Genomic DNA, 22,622 nt, shown 5'->3' on the forward strand with positions numbered 1-22,622 from the left:
GGATCATTGCCTAATTATATTATTTCTGCAAAAATATAAACTACAATTAATAAGTATAAATATCAATATTTTCCTAAAACTGAGAGCCAAAAGTAGCTGCATAGTTGTTGGGCCTGCTATCTATCAAAATATCAATAAAAATGTATGCAAATTGCATACTACTGCAAAAACAATGGCTATGAACCAACACATAACACAGTTGCAGGATGGAAACAGTAACCATAATTATATTTATAAATTCTAAGTAAATTTTAGAGAAATTTTAAATAACTCTCCTCAGTTTTCACGAAATCCAAACAAGGGCATTTTTGGTCAACAGAACAAATAAGTTGTTCAAAAATGCATTATATATATATACTGGGTTTATTGTTATAAACACATTAAAATCTGTAATACTGTAATTATAATGCTTCAAATATAATGATGTGCCTGTAATGATTTAATTTTAAAAAAATTATATTAGTTTATATCTAGTTTGTTGTATATTACGTGACAAAACAGACAAACTAATCCAAATGGCTTCTTTACAGATTTGACTCACAGTGATATATTAAAAATGGCCAATCACATTGACAGGCACACAAAGGAAGTGCAAAAGAGTAGTTCATTTATTATGAACTAAATGCAAGAAGCTAACTGAAAGTCACAAATTATATACTGCTGTGTATAATGATGCAACAATAACTGCAAAAAATGTTCATTAAATGCTAGTGACTCAATCTTCCTCTGCTAGCATGGCATCTGACACATGCTACTGTTGTTCTTTTTCTGTTATTTTTTATCCACCTTTCTTCAATGCAACTTCCATTTCAACACTGCATCTGTGGGATACTAGTGATGTCTTGCCATAATGTTTTGTTTTTTCCAGCTAGATGTAAACAGCTGACAAAAATACAGATATTCATGTTTTAAAATATCATTGGTTCCTCTCATTTATTTTCGTTCAATATTTTTAATTTGATTTAACAAATCAAAATTATTAGTTTACTGTATTCAATTAAGTAAAAAAGTTAAAAATAATTTTTTTATAGTTAAAACAAAAAATAAGATCATGCAGATGCCAAAGGAGTGTCCTTGTTACAACTAATGATGCTAGTGATGGAAGGTTAAGGAAGGAAGAAGTAACATTTCATTGAAAATCATCAAAGGGACTCATTATGCCTCAACTTCTTGATAATGGAGTCATCATCCTTAATATGAATGAACACCCATATTATACAACTGATAATACATTTTTTGCAAGAGATTGGGTGAAACACTTTACAACTCATACAGCTTGATTTATCACCTTAAAATTTCCATGATTCCTCACTTTAAAGCAACATCTTGTGGTTAAATAATTTCTTAATGAGATTACATCAGCAATGCAACAACAGTATCATGACACATTCCAGCAATGGGGTTTCAAAACTGTCATCACGTTTGAATAAATGGTCATGATTAGTATTAATAGTGGCAAATGATGAAAGAAAGCTTATACAGCATCAACCAAAAAAGAAAAAAAAATCCCGATTCACCTATCCATCCCCTCCAATAGTTTGTCCAGTTGTTCCTTGAATTTATTCAAACTATCCACTTACACAACAACAACAGATGGAAGGTTGTTCCAGCAAGCAACCACCCACTGGCTGAAGGCAAACTTCTCTATTCCACTGCCATTCTTCCCTCAAATTGAATTAATTCCCCCTCATGAGCATAGTCTGGGCAATGGGAAGAATCCCAATATAATTATAATAGTAATAATACAGTATGATAATTACATTAGCACTGGGCTTGCTCAATCCATTCAAAGCCTTAAACATCTCAATCAGATCACCTCACAGCTGCCTCACATGATGCAATTTGCAGAAATGAATCCTTTCTTGGTAAGAGTACCCCTTTGTTCCTTCTCACCAATCTCGCTGCCCTTCTCTGTACCCGTTCCAGTAGCTCTATATCCTTCCTATGAGGCCTCCAGACCTGTATGCAGTACTCAAGACATGGCCTGACCATTGCCTATATTATATTAAGAAATATACTACATGTCTCTGGTTAACAACGCAATTCCCTTTCTGCATCTCACTAGCTTTCGAAAATTAAATTGAAAACCTTACTTCCTGATTTATCCCCATTAACTATGATAACTTCCTCTACATTATAATGCACTAATTTAAGTTAATATCCACAGCACATTATTCAAAAAGCTTCGTGTGATATACATACATGGAAAATAAACGATCCTACGCACTAGAAACAAAATATTCAGAAAATTCTTACCATTTTTTAAAATGAGTTTTAATATGCTTTCCTCATATATATATATACAGAAACTCTGTAATTTCTAAATACTGTTTGCCTAAAATAATTTGATCATAAACTGAAACGTATCGCAACACAGCAAAAACAAGCACATCCACTAATCTCTAAAAGCGCCACCTACAGCAAAATAAATCACAAAATAAAATTGATGTGAAGTTGAATAATGTAGTACTGTATTAATAAAATCACAAGTGTTATAGTTTTTGATACAGTGTTTTAAGAGCATCCGCGACTGAGGCCATTATTGCTCTGCATGTACTGTATGTAAATTGGGTGTGTTTTGTGATCGAGTTGTTGTTGTTGTGGAAGTTGGTAGCTTAAATAAATTTAAGGTAGAACTAGACAAAGGTTTGGAGTGACTGGATGCATCATATGCTTCAACTAATGCTAATTTTCCGTTTGCTGGATGAAAAACCCCAATTTCCGAGAGAAAAAAAAATTATTCTAAAATAAAGTTTATTATGTACCACGGTCTACGGTTTATTATAAATAAGCTAAAACTCCCACAAATCACATCACTTACTAAATTGCGATGTGTATTAGGGTTATTCGTATTCAATTAGTTCCTTATAAAAATTCACGCTTTATACTTCTCTCAAGATCAGTCACTTGTTTCAAAAAAGATAGTGCTTCCTTTTTCTGAAAATGGCTGTCATCAACAAATTTAGCGAAAGGTATTTTTGGAAAAGATATAACTATGTTTGACTCACTTTATTTGGAAAAGATATAACCATGTTTGACTCACTTTATTTTTTATTATTATTAAAAGTAATCTCTCTTTTAAATGCGATTACTTTTAATCAGTGGCCTAGTTATTTGGTCTCGGTAGATTGAACATGATTTATAAATATTAGAAACTGTTTATTAGGAAAAGCGAAGAACCAACTATAGATAAAATGCAGTTTATTGAAAAAAGACAAATTCCATGTGGCCTTAGTTTACCTGGCGGTAAATTAAAGCAACTAACCTCCAACTAATAAATTCTACTTTTTTTATTATTATCTAAGGTTGTGCTTTTTTTTTTCTTTTTTTTTTTTGCCAATATGCATCGTTTATGAAATGTTTACATAATTCATCATAACGAGCTGCATTTCTGAAACCTGCTCTAAAGCTAGTTTGAAAGTTTGAAAACACACTGATCGCTGTAAAGGATGGGCTTTATCGTGCTAGAAAGTTAGGAACAAACTGTATTTCCATAAGGCTTCCGGAGTGTGGATACTAGTAGATTGCCCGAGCTGTAAGTATAGATGCCTAGACCTTCGTTTCTGGCACTATAACCAATGCCCCATCCTAAACCATGAGATGAAACCTGCACCATGGCACATAGTCTCCAAGCTTCATTGTGGTCACAATACCCTCTGGTAGATGACGTTTCCCTCTCACACTCGACTGTACTGATCTGTATACAATATAATGCGGCTCGTCGTCACATCGTACCTGTTTCCATTGTTCCATGGTCTGTCATTCGTTGAGACAATGCTCCGTCTGCTTTCATCGATTCTTCAAGAGCCAACGAGAGCTACAATACATCATACTTTCATAAGTCTCATATGGCTACCTACATGGTATTTACACTGCCCTACCATTAATATCCGGACACCTGCCTTTAGACAAAAAAAAAAAAAAAGAGCTTGTATTGTGTCATTTAATATTTTGTGCTGAAACCTTTTGCTTTTATGATAGCCTTCAATCTTCATGGCATACTCTCAACCAGCGTTTTTTTTAAATGTCTGGTGATATGTCCCTCCACTCGGCCTTTAACGCAGCCACTAGTTAGGCATTGTTCTTTGGGCGATCTCTACGTGCATGTACAAGACGATTCGATATGTCCCAAAGATGATCGGTGGGGTTCAGATCAGCACTCTGGGCTGGCTTATCCAACTTTTCCACACCCATGTCCTCAAACCAAGCTGTTATGAGCAGTGAGGCATGGCACGTTGTCTTGCTAATACAGGAATGGGCCTTCCCCGAAGTATTGCCATAATGTTGGAAGTGCATAATTGTCAAGGCTGTCCTGGTATTGAACAGTATTCATGGTTTTGTTGATAACGACTAATGGGCCCAAGCCAAACTACGAAAAGAGCCACTTCATTGTTGGGAGGATGCAATCAGAAAGGAACTGTTCTAGTCAGTCGTTTTTTGGTAGAGTGCGAACCTCGACTCGTCTATCCATAGGACTGTTTCCACTGCTCTACAGTCTAGGATTCGCGCTCCTTACACCACGTTAATCGGAGTCGATTAACGTGGTGTAAGGTGTAAGGTGTTAATCGGAGTCGATTAACATGGTGTAAGGTGTTAATAGGAGTCGATTAATTTGTTGAGGTGATCAATTCTGTTGAACTGTTGAAGTAATTCTGTTGAACGTGTCATCTTTCATGCCCACTTTTTCAATTGTCTGTTCGAAGGCCAGTATGCATATTTATAGCAAGTTCTGTGACGTGTTGCATGCATAGGACCTATTTCCCCATCCATGAAGGGGTGTCCGGATATTGGTGGTAGGGCAGTGAGGGAGCCCAGTAGTGAGTATATGAGTAGCCATACGAAATGTATGAAAAAAAATAAATAACTTCTGAATTTCTATCAGCCGGTTTTAATGAAAGTTCAAATGGTTTTTTCATGAAAATCCATCCACTGGGAGAAGAACGGACGGGCAGGCGCATTATTCATATATATTAACACCCTTAAAAACAGTCAAAGATGATACAACACATATTGCTTTTTAGGGGTGTTCACATATATTTTGTGTATGTGTATATTCAGGGATATTCAGGGATATTCATGTGTTGTTGTGGCGGATCCCAGGGTTTCTCCCATAAGCCGCTATTGTACTTCTTGTGTTGAAGCTTATGCCAAGACCGGCCAATTGTATGTAGTGTGTTGGACGTGTAAGTGTTATGATGTGTTCTGTTGTTATGTTATCGGCCGGTACCTGGCTCTTAGCAGGTAAGAAGCAGTATGTGTATGTGTATATGCGCTGATTGTCCTCACCATGTCCGTCCCTTGCCCAGTGGATGGATTTTTCATTGTTTTATTTATGCCTTTTAATATTTGTAACGCCATTCGAAATTTCATTAAAATCGGACAAATAGAAATTCGGCAATTATTTCTTTTTACCATAAAATTTGTATGTAAAAAAGAAATTCATAGAGTAAATGTAGTTTCGATGCAGTACTGTTAGCGTTAAACAGTCCATGCATACTTAGCGACGTAAGGTATGCATGAACTTGCAACGTAACCTTTTTTTTTTGGTTTCAACAGATTAGCGCTCCTTACACCATATCAGCAGCCTGGAAACCAAGGTAATGAAGATTTCCAGGACTACTGGGAGTCATACTGGAACAAGTAAATACATTGGCTGTGTTAGGTTAACTAAGAGTAGGAACAGGTGCGTGTATACTTGCATGTACACCAATGCTAGGAGTATTGTTAATAAATGAGCTTGAAGTGCTAGTGAAGACATCCAAAGCATATATTGTTGCGATATCAGAGACGTTGTGTCACAAAGATATCAGCAGTGCAGAACTGGAATTTGGGAAGAACAATGTGTACAGGAATGATAAGACAGGATAGGAAGGGAGGAGGAGTTATGCTACATATAAAATCTAAGGAAATGCATCCAATTGATGTTGGTGGACAATGCAATGTTGACTCTGTTTCATGTGACATAAGCACTGGGAAAGGAAAAATGAGAGTAGGTGTGTGTTATAGGAATAATGAGTATAATGAGCAATTGTGCAGAGAAATAGAGTGGGCCAGTAAATCCGAATGTCTTATAATGGGCAATTTTAACTTTCCAGATATTGACTGGAAATTGTGGATTGGTCGCTCGCACACTAGCAAGACTTTTGTGGATTTATTGGATGACTGTTTTCTAGAGCAACGTGTTCGAGAGGCAACCAGATGGAGGTACACTCTTGATCTGATTATCAGCAGTGATTATTCATGTATTAAGAATTTGCAGATAAAGGAATTACTGGGCGACAGTGATCAGAAGGTACTGATACACTCACCTTTGAACTTGTTCGTCGCGGATCAGCAACACAATCGTCTAGTGACAGGGCCCATATGGCACGCATGGTGCACAGGTTCAAAACGGAAAGAGAGAAATTAGAAAGTTGTATATAAATAAACTACTCGACAAAATTAATTAACCCAATAACATATCACAATGCTATGATGTCCTGAATCAACAGTCTCTTAAGGGTCAACTGCATAGCAAGCAACGTTTAGAAACGTAGCTTGCTAAGCAGTTGACTTACTGAATTGAAAATGCTTTTCTTTGAACTGCACCAGGAGAATTAAGACAATGCACGTTTTCTTTGTAAATTACACTGATTATATCGTCAGTTTAATAAAGTTCCCATGAAAGTTATTCCCGTTTCAGGCGACATCACTGACAGATTTAAGTTTCAAACAAGATGTCTACAAAGAGTCTGAAACTATAACTCCAATAAAAAACGCCTGAAAACACCCTCCAAATCCCCCGTGTTTTTTGTTTTTTTTAACGTTAATGGTTTAAAATTAACACAAAAAAAAATAATAATAATAAAAATTGCGTGCACGGCTCACGTGGCTGCGAGCACCGCAGCAATTGCGGTACGCAAATGTCACACAGAAAGAAGCATCCTTCTCATAGTGTCACTGAACACCATGGTAAGCCACACAGTCTTTCTCTGCATTGCCTAATACATTAGACATTGTAAATCAAAACTGTACGCGTTATCTATCCCACCACGCCATGGCTCCAGAATTCATCACGCACATCATTCCTTTTCCATGTTCCATCGGAACATATGAAATGACTACCATCACATACATATAGATTGCGAGATTCCCGACTTACTCGTGATTCTGCTTTGGCCTAACTCCTGATATTAGTATCAAGAAAAAGGTACCTGTACCCCGCATAAAACTTCCAGTTTTGAATGCAAGGTGGAATAGCGATAAACATCCTTCTCATAGTGTCACTGAACACCATGGCAAGCCACACAGTCTTTCTTTGCATTGTCTAATACATTAGACATTGTAAATCAAATCTGTACCCGCTTTCTATCCCATCACGCACGCCTCCAGAATTCATCGCGGGCTTCATTCCTTTTCGACGTTCCATCGGAACATATGAATTACTATCACCATATGCATATAGGTTGCATGATTCCCGATTTCCTCGTGATTCTGCTATGGCCTAACTCCTGATCTTAGTATCAAGAAGAAGGTACCTTCCGCATAAAAGTTCCAGTTTTGAATGCAAGGCGGAATAGCGATGAACGATTTCCTCGCTACCCTTGCTCTTTCTCAGACATTGCTTGCAGCCTAATTTAGTACAGATAGCCCGTACCAGGCGTATACCCATTATATAATGTGCAAATCGATGACGTAACATGACGTCACAATGACTGTTAATTATTGAAACAGCAATTAGCAGCAAGAGATGAATCTATCTAATACTAACTTTGTGTTTTAATTGTTGAAACAAACTCATTGTAAAAGTTTCAATGAGTGCCTTTCCATACGTTTCTCAAACAAGCTGGCCCCAAAGTCCTTTGAAATAAATTGATCAGATACATGTTGAAGGTTTAATAAGCAAGTAGCGCGTGGAATGTTTCAGGTGCGTGTATGTTTCAGTCAAATGTTGTTGGGCAGGCCACAACTTAGTAACCAGGAAACATCAAAGACATAAGCTGTTTCCTAGCTCTCATCCCTCACGAAGAGAAAACAGGAAGGGAACAGGGATCGTCATTTTATATTCGAGGGTGTTCATTAAATTCTCGCCTGGTTCCAGATTTTATGTGTACCTCGCGAACTTAACATAACTGCCGCTACAAGCGTAACGGCAGTTATATTAAGTTCGATGGGGCTTAAATTCATCGGAAACAGTTAAGGTGATCAATGAAGTGCATATGGTAATTAGTGTTTCGGTAGTTCGCCAGATTCCTGTGTGAAATCGATGCTCTATCAAGAAAATGCCAGCATACGACTAATATTGTTCAGGCAATGAACATGGTGATAGGTGGCAAGGGTTTTGGCACGAACCCCCTTATTAACCGTACTTGGCGCCGTGAGATTTAATGTTTCTCGTGTGAAAGGTAAGCGTTTGGAGCACGACACAACGACGCTAGTCGTACCACAACGGAAGCACGTCGCAGTATTTCGAAAAATTGCTTGCAAGAAGCATTTAATGCGTAAGTACGACGGAGGCGAAAGCATGTAAAGTTCAAGGGAGAGCACTTCGAGAAGAAGAGATCCACAGAAGATTCAGATGATGAAAATTAACAAAAGATCTTGCACCATGTAGACATGTATAGTGTCTTCTGTATAGCGGCTCCAGGAATATAAGTTCATCTCTGCCCTGTTACTCTGTGATGATACAAAACTCTGTAGAGCTGCCAGAAACGTGTAGTGTTATGTTTGTGTATATTATATGTTGTTGTGTTGTTTAGTTGTTTCTGGCCTCTTTGCCACTGAGCAGGCGATCTCCTGGAAAGCGTGCCCAATGGCCGTCTACACCACGAGGAGGTGGGTCACAACTAGATATGTCCTTAGGCAAGGGGAGATATACGATTACAATTTTTGTCTGCCCTGAAGAGGGCGAAGTCCCGCACCCACTGGAGATAGTGCTATACCAGTGGGTGCCAGCAAATCCCGTACCCACAGCTACCCAAACTTAGGGTACCAGCATAGAGGAAAAAAATAATAAACAAAATCATAATTAAAAAAAAAAAAAAATGTTATTTAAAAAAAAAAAAGTAAAATAAATAAACTTTTTTTTTATTATTATTTTTTTTATGTGAACCCCAATCACGAGAGGTATTAGAACCTATAGTACTTAGTACCGTGCTTGGGTTGGAGGTTCAGAAGACGAAAGAAGATATTTGTTGACACTGGACTTGAACTTCTGTAGACCGTAATTTTCAGGAAATACGTAGGAAGGAAGGTTGTTTCCAGAAAACGGCAGTTGAATGAATAAATGAGGAAGATGAAAAGTTGGTTCTGTGGGTTTGAAGTTGGACAGTAGATTGATGTTGACTGGTGGCGGCACGTGTTCGGACTGTTTTGAAAGAGAGAGCGGGAATTATAGAAGCCAATTCAGAAGAACAGTGCCCATGGAAGTATCTGTAGAAGAGGCATGCAGCAGAAACAGTACGTCTATGAGAAAGCGAGTGGAGAGACTCTGTTAGAGATGAATCATTAATTAACCTAACTGCCCTCTTCTGAATGGAATCAAGAAGCCTGAGAGAGGTTTCGGGGGCACCAACCCAGATGTAGGAACAATAATCCATGACAGCGCGGATTTGCGATTTATACAGAGTGAGCAGCTGTTTCGAAGAAAAGTAACACCGAGAGCGAAAGAGAAATCCAAGTTTTTTAGATGCAGAGGAAGCAATATTTTTAATGTGCTTGTGCCAAGAGAGATTAGAAGTCAGGATAATCCCCAAAAGAGATATATCATTTTGCCTAGAAATCGGAGAGTCACTAAAGATAAGCATAGGGGCAGAAGAATCCTTTTTGCGAGATATAAGACAAGACTGAGTTTTAGAAGCCTTGAAATCAACTAAGTTGTCATTGCCCCACTGGAGAATTACCTGAAGATCGGCATTTAAGGAATTGGTAGCAGATTTTCGAGAAGTTGAAGCTGATTGAGCAGGACAAGGTTTCTCAAAATAGAAAGTGGAATGCAGTGTGCTATCATCGGAAAAACTATGGATAGGATTTCCAATCAATGGAAGAAGATCATTAATATACAAGAGGAAAAGACTGGGGGAAAGAACTGAACATTGGGGGACACCGGCATTAGTGGAGAAGTTAGAAGACAGAGAGCCATCTACCATCACCCTCAGTGAGCGATCAGAGAGAAAACTGGATAACCAATTACTAGAAACAGTTGGCAAACCATAAGATGGAAGCTTGGTTAGAAGACCTTTATGCCAAACACGATCAAAAGCTTTTGAGATGTCAAGAGCAACTACTTGTGTTTCACCGAACCTTTCCATTGAATTAGTCCATAAATGGGTAACATAAGCCAGAATATCACCAGTGGATCAACACTGACGGAGTCCATACTGGCGATCGTTGATCAGACGGAAGGTTTCTAGGTAGTTTAACAGTTGGCGGTTAATTGATTTCTCCATTACTTTAGAAAGAGTAGAAGTAATTGCAATGGAACGATAATTGGATGGGAAGGATTTGTCACCCTTTTTAGGAACTGGCTGGATATGAGCAAATTTCCAAGAAGAAGGAAAAACAACTTTGGAATAAGAAAGTGAAAAAAGGCGGCAAAGAATAGGCCAGGAGCACAGGTTTTGAGAACAAGTGGAGATATACCATCTGGACCTGGAGCTTTCTTAGCATCAAGATTCATCAAAATCCTTCTGATATCCTTTTGACGGAAGACCACAGGAGGCATTGAATAGAGCGTGTTGGAAATGGTGGGAGGTGTTTTACCAAGATCATTAATACATGAGCTGGAAGAAAAATGGAATGCTAGCAGGTAAGCTTTAGCCTTGGCTGAAGTGACAACAGAACCATCTGGTTTGGATAGAGGTAGGAGCAGAGATGGGCAAAAGTTGCGGCCAATAGATTGGCAAGAGACCAGAATGGCTCGGCTACCGTTACGGCAAGAAGCAAGTTTTCTACTCTTAGCCTGTTCAAACTCTAGTTTGGACTGATTAATAACTGCTTTACAATTTTTGCGAGCTTTAGTGTAGGCAGAAAATGAAACTGAAGAATTAGAAACAAGCCAATTACGATATGCAACATTCTTCTCTTGAACAGCCTTAGAACATTTATTGGAAAACCCAGATTTAGATAAAGGACGAGATTTTGAAGTGGAGTGTGGGATAAAGGATTCCATTCCTGCAAGAATAATTTCACTGACACGATCTGAGCAAACGTTGACATCAGAAGTTTTGAAACAGTAATCTGACCAAGGAAAAGAAGAGAAGAAATCGTGCAGGTCATCCCATTTTGCATTGTTGTAATGCCAAACAACATGAGGTTGGGAATAGCCATGAGATAAAGGCTCCATTGGAGAAGAGACAATCACCAAGTTGTGATCTGAAGTGCCTAAAGGACCTTTCATTTCGACGGTGTACTTAGAAGGGTTGTTTGTGAGAAAAAGATCAAGCGTATTGGCTGTATGATTAGGATTGTCCGGTATTCTTGTAGGTATATGAACAATCTGTGCTAGGTCATTAGTAATTGCAAAAGCCTCAGCATCTCGACCTGCTGGGTCGGTGTGACTAGAAAACGGAAGCCAGCTGGAGTTGTGAACATTAAAATCACCAAGGAAAATTACCTCACTGTTAGGAAAGTTGGACTGGAGAAAGTCAAGTTGCAAAGAGAGGAAGTCAAATAGCTCCAAGTGATTGGTGGAGTTGGGAGAACGGTAGAGACAACAGATGAATTTGACACAATGAGGTAGAGAGATTTTAAGCCATAGAAGATCAAAGAGAGGAGATTCCAAATTGCCAAGTCTCTGACAGGGAATATCAGAACGGACATATGCACAAGTACCACCTTTTAGGCGAAAGGAATCATAAAGCGAATAATTTGGGCATCTGAGATGAGCAGTAGTTGAATCAACCGATAACTGAGATTCTGTCAGAAAAAGTACATGGGGTTTGGCAGACTGCAAGTGGAAATGGACATCATTGAGATTAGAATTGAGACCACGTATATTTGTGAAATGAATTAGGAAATGCTTGGGAAGTTTTGATCTTTTCGATCTTTGACAATTCATGGTGTATTGAACAGTAAGAAAAAGTGGTTGGGACATGCTGTATGAAGTAATGAAATTTTTGGATATGGCGTACACGTGGTAAGAATATACCCAGATCCTTGACATAACGTGGCCTAGACAATGCTCCCCGCATACACACTACTCGGACTCCCTCCAGTCACTATCTGGCAGAGTAGAGGTAGCAAGATTATGCACTAGCTGATCCGGAAGCCTCCTAGAGAGTTACCAATAGGTTCGGTCCGGTGTACTAACTAGCGACAGGCCTGCGAACACCGTTTTAGAGCTGTACCCTCGAAATGTAAGGAATATTGGATCTCGCCATGACGTTCATCATAACCTCAAAAGTCATCAATCATACTGCATGATGGAAGAGATAGGGAAGGGTTTACCGGAACTTAGCTCTAGAGACTAAACATGGGTTCCATCACTTCAAGCCTCCAATAAGCAAAGTGGTGGTATTTCACCGGTTGATGAGAGTCATCTACCACCTAGTACTGACTGGTAACCTAGAGGGGCGGCGTTCCTCTATGTGGTGCGGGCGCCACACCTCGACCCCTGCTTACGTTGGTTCACACCTGGGTGGTCACCCACCATGTACTTGGGCATGGAGGTTATACCCAGGATTACTAACAGTCCCACCATCGTGAAGGTGCAAGCAGAGCATTTGGCTGTCACAGACCGTCCGGACCTCGCCGAAATTGGGTCCACTCGACTTGAGTGTCACCCGAATATCAGTTCCATCAGCGTTTTAGACTCCCAGGTAGCTAGTACAGCTTGTCTGGCCTATCTGAGAGAATGACTGTGACAACCTCAAGGACCAACTAAGATAAACATTTATAGAGAAGAATAGGAAAAATAAATAAATTAACTAACAATTAAATTTAAAAAAATGAATATAAATAAAACAGTATTAAAAAAAGTAAAATAAAATAAAAAATATATATAGATAGAAAGAAAAAAAAAGGAAACTGCTATTTAATAAAATAAATAAATAAATAAAATGATGGTAAAGTAAAATTATATAAAATAAAATAAGATAACTTATAAAAAAAATAGAAAAAAATTACACAAAAGTAAAAATAAAATATATTAAAAAAAATAAAGAAAATAAAAAAAGAAGAGAAAAAAAAAGAAAAAAGAAAAAAAAAATATATAAATAAATTTAAAAGAAAAAAAATAAAAGTGAATTGTCTACGTTGGACAAATCCCGCACCCACTGGAGGCAGTGCAATACCAGTGGCTGCCAGCAATCCTCGGGTTGGCAAGGCCTGAGGGGATAAAAGTAAAAAAAATATAAAATAAAAATAATAATAATAAAAAAAAAAAAAAAAAAGACGCCAAGTTAGTAGGATGGATGATTACACGAACGCAGAGTTAGCCGATATGCATTTGGCGTACGGGGCTGCAAATTGTAGTGGGCCAGCCGCACAGCGTTTGTACGCGGAACGATATCCGACGAGGCGTATTCCCAATCATAATTTCTTTGCAAGACTGCACCAGAGGTTAGCTGAGAGAGGTTCATTTGAAAGAGCTGACAGGGACAGGGTAAGAACAGCACGGACTCCAGCCGTCGAACAGAATGTGCTGCAGCATGTACAGGGGAATCCAAGAACGAGTACACGAAGTCTAGCAAACGCAGTCGGGGTTTCCCATTGCACCGTCTGGAGGATTCTCCGAGAACAAGACATCCATCCGTTTCACGTGCAGCGTGTCCAGACACAGCAACCGGAGGATTATGCACCTCGTATTGCTTTCGCACAGTGGTACCTTGGAAAATGTGCTACAAATCCCCTTTTTCCTGCTGAAGTGTTGTTTTCCGATGAGGCATCCTTCAAAAGGGAAGGAATTTTCAACACGCATAACGACCATATCTGGGCGGTCGAGAACCCGCATGCAATACGACGTCGTGCAGCACAGATTCGATTTTCGGTCAATGTATGGGCCGGTATTATGGGAGATCACCTCATCGGACCTTACCTATTACCGTGTTGTCTAACCGGACCTATCTACTTGATCTTTCTGCAGGAAGTATTGCCACAACTTTTGAGAGATGAACAGATTTCTGCATCGATGCAACAGACAATGTGGTTCCAACACGATGGAGCCCCTGCCCATTATAGCGGAGATGTTCGTAACTACCTGGATGTCACATTTGTTCAACAGTGGATCGGACGTGGTGGTCCCGTGCGTTGGCCTGCTCGGTCACCCGACCTATCATGTCTTGATTTTTATTTCTGTGGTCATATGAAATCGCTAGTTTATGACACCCCTGTTGACAATGCTGAGGAGCTGGTTGCAAGAATCGCAGTAGCTGCCGAAGAAATTCGAAATTCGCCTGGAGTATTCCAGAATGTTCGGATGTCCATGCGTCGGAGATGTGAGGCGTGCATTGTAGCCCGTGGAGGAAACTTCGAACACTTACTTTAATCCATGTACCTTTTGCTTCTTTTCATGTATTATTAAAACGATTTCTCACTTACGGTCTCTTTTCTTTATGGTGCTTCTGTGTACAACACCGCTTCAGTAAAGCATTTCCGACCCCACATTGCTATATGATTTCGAGTTGTCAGGATGTATCCTACCCCTCTTAGAAGTTCTGAAACGTTTAACTGAAACACCCTGTATAATAAGTGATGTGTAGAGATTTGTAGAGAACCATAGGGAATTTTTCTTGTTGGCAATAAAGGAGACATCTGGTATAAATTTATATGTAGTTCTAGCTTTAGCGGTTGTATCCCAACGACCTTGCCAAATTTTTATTAAAGCCGACCAAATTGGGGTTTTTTTTTTCCGCTTTGGTGTCTGCAAGGACATCATTCTCTATTCCATAGAATTCCATGGAGGTCTGATGTTTTTGAAAGTAGCAGAAGGCACGATGTAGAATTTGCAAGTCCAGAGGTAATACTCCAGCTATGACCTGCTGGGCATCAATTGAGACAGTCATGTAGGCAAGAAGAATTGTAAGAATCAGGATCTTTGCAAGGAGAGTAGTTTTAATTTCAGTTTGACGTTCTTAATTCTGTCATACCAAACTGGAGCAACATAGGTTGCAACAGGTATGAATACTGCCTTGTAATATAAGAGAAGAACTCTGCATCCAAGAGCCCAGTCAGTTCTTGTAATCCGAACAATAACCATAGTAGATTTCTTGATTTTATCTATTAGGTGGTTTACGTGGAGAGAAAAATCGAGCCTATCATCAATGATCAAACCAAGATGTTTTAAGTGCTTGACATATGGTATTTGTTTGTCAGCTAATTTCAAGATAGGAGGACGATGGATATTTATTATTTGACCTTTAAAGATCATGAGGCGGATTTTGGATGGAGAAATTTTAAGTTTGTTGGCAGTTGCCCATTTAATGAGAACCTTTAAGACCAGAGAAGCTCTTTCTTGAATTTGTTGCCTGGAGTAGCCTGAGAAGCTAATGACAAGGTCATCAGCATATGCAATTGGAGTGGCAAAATCAAAATGTCTGGTTAGCCATGTATTTAGTGTAACGTTCCAGAAGAGCGGCCCAAGAACAGAGCCCTGAGGACATCCTCTATTGACAGCTCATGTTATGCTGCACGTTTTTGAAGTAACCTGTACAGATCTGTGATCAAAGTAGGCTCGGATAGCTTGGTACACTGAAAGGAGCATGAGATGTTCCGAAGGCTTGCGAGGGCACTCTCCCACCAGAGGGAGTCAAAAGCACCTTCGAAGTCTATGACGATGGCCATTTCATATTTTGATGTGGAACTCTGGATATAATTTTTTAACGCAAGAAATGCACCTTCACAGAACTTGCCCTTAACGACTCCAAACTGGTAAAGTGAAAATGGAGTGGAAGGCTCTGGGGTCTGATGAGAGCTTATTGGTTTTTCATAGTAGTTTGACTAGTGCATTCTTCCAGAGACGGGGGAAAAGTACCACAGAGAAGACATTCGTTGAAAAGATTTAACAGAATTTTTAGATAAGTTTCTCCGAACTTCTTAATGACAGTACTTTACAGCAAGTCAGTTGTTGTTGTTGTTGTTGTCATTATTTGGTTTTTAGGAGCATTACAACTAAGGCCAGAGATATGCGATGGCCATTCCCTGACCTTTCCGCATTCTCCGAATTTAGTGGTCACGGGCTAGAACCCTGGTCTAATCAAGAAGCGTGTGCTACTACCCACTGCTGCTCCTGCCCACCTGACTACGGAGGCGCCGCCAGCAAGTCAGGTCCAAGACATTTTGGGACATTGGTTTTATTTAAAGCTGTTTGAAGCTCTTGTTCATTAAACAGGTCAGTATCCACAGTGGATGAGTATTGAAGATTGAGGGTTCTTATTATGGATTGAGTGGGAGGATCTGTTGACTGATCATCCTATGGAGTTGTAAATATCATTGGTTGGCACTTTATCTCTGCTAAGTGTATAGAGTAGTCCCCACGGGTTCGAGTTGTCTACAGTGGAGGCGAAAGACTGCCAAGCAGCGATTTTTTGCTTTCAGATTTAGAGATTATACTGATGTTTTATGGTTCGGTATTCATTTCTGAGTCTTTATACTTCATTGGGAGGCCAAGAGCCTCGTCTTTAATACAGTTTCCTTGCCCTTTGAACACGTCTTAAAACCGTTAGCTGGGGATTCCACCTGGGAACAGATGATTACTTTGGAGCTATTCTCTTAGTTGAGCATTCAGTTGCTCGTAGTAAGGCAGTTTGGATATAGAAGGCTTGATCTTCGGCATTAAGCTGATTAAATGAATCTAAAATTTCATCACGGAAGTTATGTTTAACTGATTCCGATTCATAGTGGCATAGTGTTTAGGGTAAGGTGCCAACTGTGGTCTCCCACAACTGCACCATCTCTACGCTTGTGAAGTTTACATTACTCTGTAAATGCCAGAAATGTGTGTGGCATGTTGAACAAAAAACGGAACTCAACACAATATATAGTATTCTGTTGGGTTCTGTTTTTTTCTCTGGCTTCTTGGCCGCAGGACCCCTAATGGGACCCTACGTTGCCCGCCACCACCACTGGGAGGTGAGTCAGGCTGCCCATCATTGGCCATTTTATATACTTTGTATTAAATCTTCTCAATCTTGAGCTGTAAGCAGACGATCTAAAAGATGTTCTCTCCTTACCGCTGATCATCGTCGACGGCTAATGCTGTGGTATCAACAACAAGGCTTTGCATGTGACGCAAGTAACACAAATCCAATTATTATCGTGCACGGTGCCCACTACCAGACGGCGGCAGTTGACGTGAGGAACTTTAATGGGTTTTTTCACTCCGTGCCTTAGTTAGTCGGTCTCAGGTAGATAGCAAGGTTTTTTCCCCCAAGAAACTGGGGTTTTTCTTCTAGCAAAACAGAGAAAAATCGATCTGTGATCGATTTGTCAGTTTTGCTGGAAGAAAAATATACTATGATGATCGATCATCATAGTATATGTGTAGTCATACGAAATGTATGAAAAAAAGAAATAGAAATAACTTCTCAATTTCTATCAGCCGGTTTTAATGAAATTTCAAATGGTTTTTTCATGAAAATCCATCCACTGGGAGAAGAACGGTCGGTCGGGCAGGCGCATTATTCATATATATTAACACGCCTAAAAACAGGCAAAGATGAACGCATATTGCTTTTTAGGGGTGTTCTCATATATATGTGTATATGTGCAGATTGTCCTCGCCATGTCCGTCCCTGCGTCCTTCCGTCCGCATGTAATAGAGGGATGTCCAGTTGATGGATTTTCATTGTTTTATTTGAGCCTTTTGATATTTGTAAGTCCATTCGAAATTTCATTAAAATCGGACAAATAGAAATTCAGCAATTATTTCTTTTTACCATAAAATCTGTATGCAAAAAAGAAATTCATAGAGTAAATGTAGTTTCAATGCAGTACTGTTAGCTTTACCGGGCGATCTTGGCAATTTCCTGAAAGCCTGCCCGATGCCCGTCTACACCACAAGGAGGTGGGCCACAACTAGATATGTCCTTAGCCAAGTGGAGATAGACCATTAAAATCTTTATCTGCCCTGAAGAGGGCGAAGTCCCGCACCCACTGGAGATAGTGCTATACTAGTGGGTGCCAGCAAATCCCGTACCCACAGCTATCCAAACTTAGGATACTAGCACAGAGAAAAAAATTAATAAATAAAATCATAATTAAAAAAAAAAAATTTATAGAGAAGAGTAGGAAAAATAAATAAATAAAAAAAAATTAAATAAAAAAAGAATATAAATAAAACAGTATTAAAAAAAGTAAAATAAAAAAAATATATATATAGATACAAAGTAAAAAAAAGAAACTGCTATTTAATAAAATAAATAAATAAAGAAAATGACGGTGAAATAAAATTATATAAAATAAAATAAGATAACTGAAGAAAATAGAAAAGAAAAAAAATTACACAAAAGTAAAAATAAAATATATTAAAAAATAAATAAATAAAATAAAATAAAAGAAAAAAAAAAAAGAAATAAGAAAAAAATATATAAATAAATTTAAAAGAAAAAAAAAATAGATAAAAAATAAATAAAAGTGAATTGTCTAAGTTGGACAAATCCCGCACCCACTGGACGCAGTGCAATACCAGTTGGTGCCAGCAATCCTCGGGTTGCCTAGGCCTGAGGGGATAAAAGTAAAAAATAATAAAATAAAAATAATAATAATAATAAAAAAAAAACTGGATCTATGTGATCTTCTAAGAGCTATTCAAGGTGACAATATTTTATCTTTGCAAGACACTGCTCAGGCTGATTCTAAGGTGTGAGGCAGATTCTACTAGATGTTTTTCGTTGCCAGGTGAGAAGGTGTTTATACAGTCTTGTAGGGATTTCCGTAGGTCAGCATAAAGAGGGCAGTGATAAAGCAGGTGGTTCCAGTCTTCCAGTTGGAGACAAAGGCAAGAATCGGTATTGCTTATTCTGAACTGAAAGAGTTTGGAGTTAAAAGATATGGTTATGACAAATGATGTGTAGAGGTTTGGAGAGAACCATAGGGAATTTTTCTTGTTGGCAGTAAAGGAGACATCTGGTATAAATTTATATGTATTCGAACGATCTTTCAAATTTTTGTTAAAGTAGACCAAATCCGGGTTTTTTTCAGCTTTGGTGTCTACATGGACATCATTCTGTATTCCTAGAATTCCATGGAGGTCTGATGTTTTTGAAAGTAGCAGAGGGCACGATGTAAAATGTGCACGTCCAGAGGTAATACTCCAGCTATGACCTGCAGGGCATCAGTTGAGACAGTTCTGCAGTCACAGAGCATTCTAAGAATCACGGATCATTGCAAGGAGAGTAGTTTTGATTTCAGTTTGACATTCTTAATTCTGTCATACCAAACCGGAGCAGAGTAGGTTGCAATAGGTATGAATACTGCCTTGTAATATAAGAGAAGAACTCTGCGTCCCCAGTCGGTTCTCGTAATCCGAACAATAGCCACAGTAAATTTCTTAATTTTATCTATTAAGTGGTTTACGTGGAGAGTAAAATTGTGCTTATCATCAATGATCGCACCAAGATTTTATTATAAGTGCTTGACATATGGTATTTGCTTGTTAGCTATTTTCAAGATAGAAGGACGATGGATATTTAGTTCACCTTTAAAGATCATGAGCCTGGTTTTGGATGGAGATATTTTAAGTTTGTTGACAGTTGCCCATTTAATGAGATCCTTTAAGACCGGAGAAGCTCTTTCTTGAATTTGTTGCCTGAGAAGACAATGACAAAGTCATCAGTATATGTCAATGGAGTAGCAAAATCGAACTGTCTGGTTAGCCACATATTTAGTGTAATTTTCCATTAGAGCAGCCCCAGAACAGAGCCCCGAGGACATCCTCTATTGACAGCTCGTGTTATGCTGCAGGTTTTTAAAGTAACCAGTATAGATCTGTGATCAAAGTAGGCTTGGATAGCTTGGTACAACTGAGAGGAGCATGAGATGTTTCGAAGGCTTGCGAGGGCACTCTCCCACCAGAGGGAGTCAAAAGCACCTTCGAAGTCTATGAAGATGGCCATTTCATATTTTGATATGGAATTCTAGATGTAAGTTTTTAACGCAAGAAGTGCATCTTCACAAGACTTGCCCTTGACGAATCCATACTGGTGAGGTGAAAAGATATCTTGAGCTTGGAAAAGATCATAGATTCTTCGAGCGAGTAGTCGTTCATAGAGTTTTCCCAAATTTGGTGGGAGAGAAATGCGACGGAAGGCTCTGGGGTCTGATGGGGGCTTGTTGGGTTTTCTTAGTAGTTTGACTAGTGCATTCTTCCAGAGATGGAGGAAAGTACCACGGAGAAGACATTTGGTTGAAGAGATTTAACAGGATGTTAGGATAAGTTTCTCCGAATTTCTTAATGACAGTATTCTCCAGCAAGTCAGGTCCAGGACATTTTTGGACACTGATTTTATTTAAAGCTGTTTGAAGCTCTTGTTTAGTAAAACATAACAAATCAGATTAATCAGAAACATAGTAAATCAGATGACATAACAGGGCTGACAGTAGAGGAACCAGTAGCAGGAAGTGATCACGGAGTTCTACGGTGGATGATGACGAGAGAGGTAGCAGAAGTAAAAGGCAAAGGAATGGGTTTTAATTTCAGAAAAGGAAATTACGATGCCTTAAGGTACTACATGGCCTCTATTAACTGGGTAGATATCGCGCAGAGAATGAATACAATTGAACTGTGGTACGCTTTTAAAACATTAATCACAGATGCCTTGAATGCGTATATACCATTAAAAAAATACAACACGAGGAGGGTTCCAAGTTGGATGACTAGTGAAGTTGCCGCATTACTTGAGCAGAAAAAGGTGGCATGGAAAGGTTACAGAACAATAAAAAGAACTGAAGCCTATAACAGCTACAAGGTGATGTGTAACAGAGCCACAGAAATGGTTCGACAGGCAAAGCAGTTTATGAGAAATCACTAGCAAACAGAGCAAAGAGGGGGGATAAAGAATTCTTCACATATATAAATGCCAAGAAGAGCAGGACAAACCAGATCGGACCTTTACGTAAGGGAAAGGGGATAGTAATAAATACACCAGCTGCCGTTGCAGATGAACTCAACAGTTATTTTGCATCGATATTTACAAATGAAAAGCCTTTTGTGGCAATGGGAAATTGTGGGAGCGAAGTTAAAAAAAATGTAATTAATGATATTGAAATTTCGCAAGATTATTTAATGAAAAAACTTTCGAGCCTACAGACCAGTAAAGCTCCTGGAGTTGATGGAATATACCCTATAATCTTAAGAGAGGCGGCAAGCGAGTGCATTGAACCATTAAGGCTAATTATGCGAGCATCATTAGACTCTGGGGAGATTCCGTTGGATTGGAAAAGTGCAAATGTATCTCCCATACATAAGGGTGGCTCTAAAAGTGAAGTTGGAAATTATCGACCTGTCAGTCTGACTTCAGTAGTAGGGAAAATAATGGAGGCAATGATCAAGGGTGGAATTCAGGATCATTTGGATCGAATTGAAATTCTCAAGGATACTCAGCATGGTTTCGTAAAGGGAAAATCATGTTTAACAAATCTGGTTCGCTATTTCGAAAGGGTCACTCACGAGCTGGATTTAGGGAATAATTTCGACATTGTTTATTTAGATTTCAGCAAAGCTTTTGACTCAGTCCCACATGAGCGGTTGCTTTATAAGCTGGAACAGGTTGGAATCACTGGGAAAATCCTTAGATGGATAGAAGGATGGCTTCAGGGCAGGAGGCAGAGGGTTGTGATAAATGGCTATTCCTCAGATTGGGTTGATGTAAGAAGTGGGGTTCCCCAAGGATCAGTATTAGGACCACTGTTGTTTTTAATTTTCATAAACGACATTGATGAAGGGATAGAGGGCGTGATGTCTAAATTTGCAGATGATGTTAAAATTGGGAGAGTAGTTAATGATCACTGTCAAGCTGAGCTTCTTCAGAGAGACCTAGATAGACTTCAGGAATGGTCAGAAAAATGGCAGCTGTGCTTTAATACAACAAAGTGTAAGGTATTACACCTGGGAAACAGTAATCCCAAAAAAACTTATTCACTTGGTGGAGTTCAACTAAACCCAGTACTGGAGGAAAGGGACTTGGGTGTTACGATACGATCAGACATGAAATTCTCTGCGCATTGTAAACAGGTTGCAAGGAAGGCCCATGGTGTAATATCGATGATCTATCGAACTTTTGCAAGTAGAGATAGGGACGTGATAATCCCATTATATAAGGCTTATGTTAGACCACACTTGGAATACTGTGTTCAAGTATGGAGACCGCACCTGAAGAAAGACATCGAGCTTCTTGAAAGGGTGCAAAGAAGGGTAACTCGCCTGGTGAGATCGGCAAAAGGGCGTCCTTATGAAGAAAGACTTCGAATATGTGGGTTGCAGAGTTTGGAAACTAGACACCTTAGAGGAGATTTGATTGAGGTGTTTAAGGCTCTGAGAGGCATCAGTAAAATGAATGAGGACAAAATTTTCAAGATTATAAATGATGCTAGAACTAGGGGACATAAATTCAAGTTACGGGGGGAAATGTTTAGATTGGACTGCAGGAAGTTCTATTTTAGGCAGCGAGTTATAAATTACTGGAATAAGTTGCCTTCATGGGTGGTAG

The 22,622-nt window shown here is 39.0% G+C and overlaps 1 protein-coding gene across 2 annotated transcripts in view; it reads right to left on the reverse strand.

Moving 5' to 3' along the window:
- The window catches only part of LOC150076851 (rRNA-processing protein FCF1 homolog), a 38,637-nt gene extending 36,274 nt beyond the window's left edge, over positions 1-2,363 (reverse strand). Inside the window, exon 1 of one of the 2 annotated variants that reach the window (XM_090386241.1) lies at positions 2,257-2,363. In XM_090386241.1, the coding sequence (XP_090242367.1) occupies positions 2,257-2,259 (3 nt within the window). In that variant the 5' untranslated portion in view covers positions 2,260-2,363. The remainder of the gene's footprint in view (positions 1-2,256) is intronic. The other variant, XM_090386242.1, reaches the window with a different exon arrangement.
- Positions 2,364-22,622: the final 20,259 nt, after the last annotated feature.

Source organism: Mastigoproctus giganteus, chromosome 12 (assembly GCF_048544385.1).
Source record: "Mastigoproctus giganteus isolate SK-2022 chromosome 12, ASM4854438v1, whole genome shotgun sequence".
NCBI lineage: Eukaryota > Metazoa > Arthropoda > Arachnida > Uropygi > Thelyphonidae > Mastigoproctus > Mastigoproctus giganteus.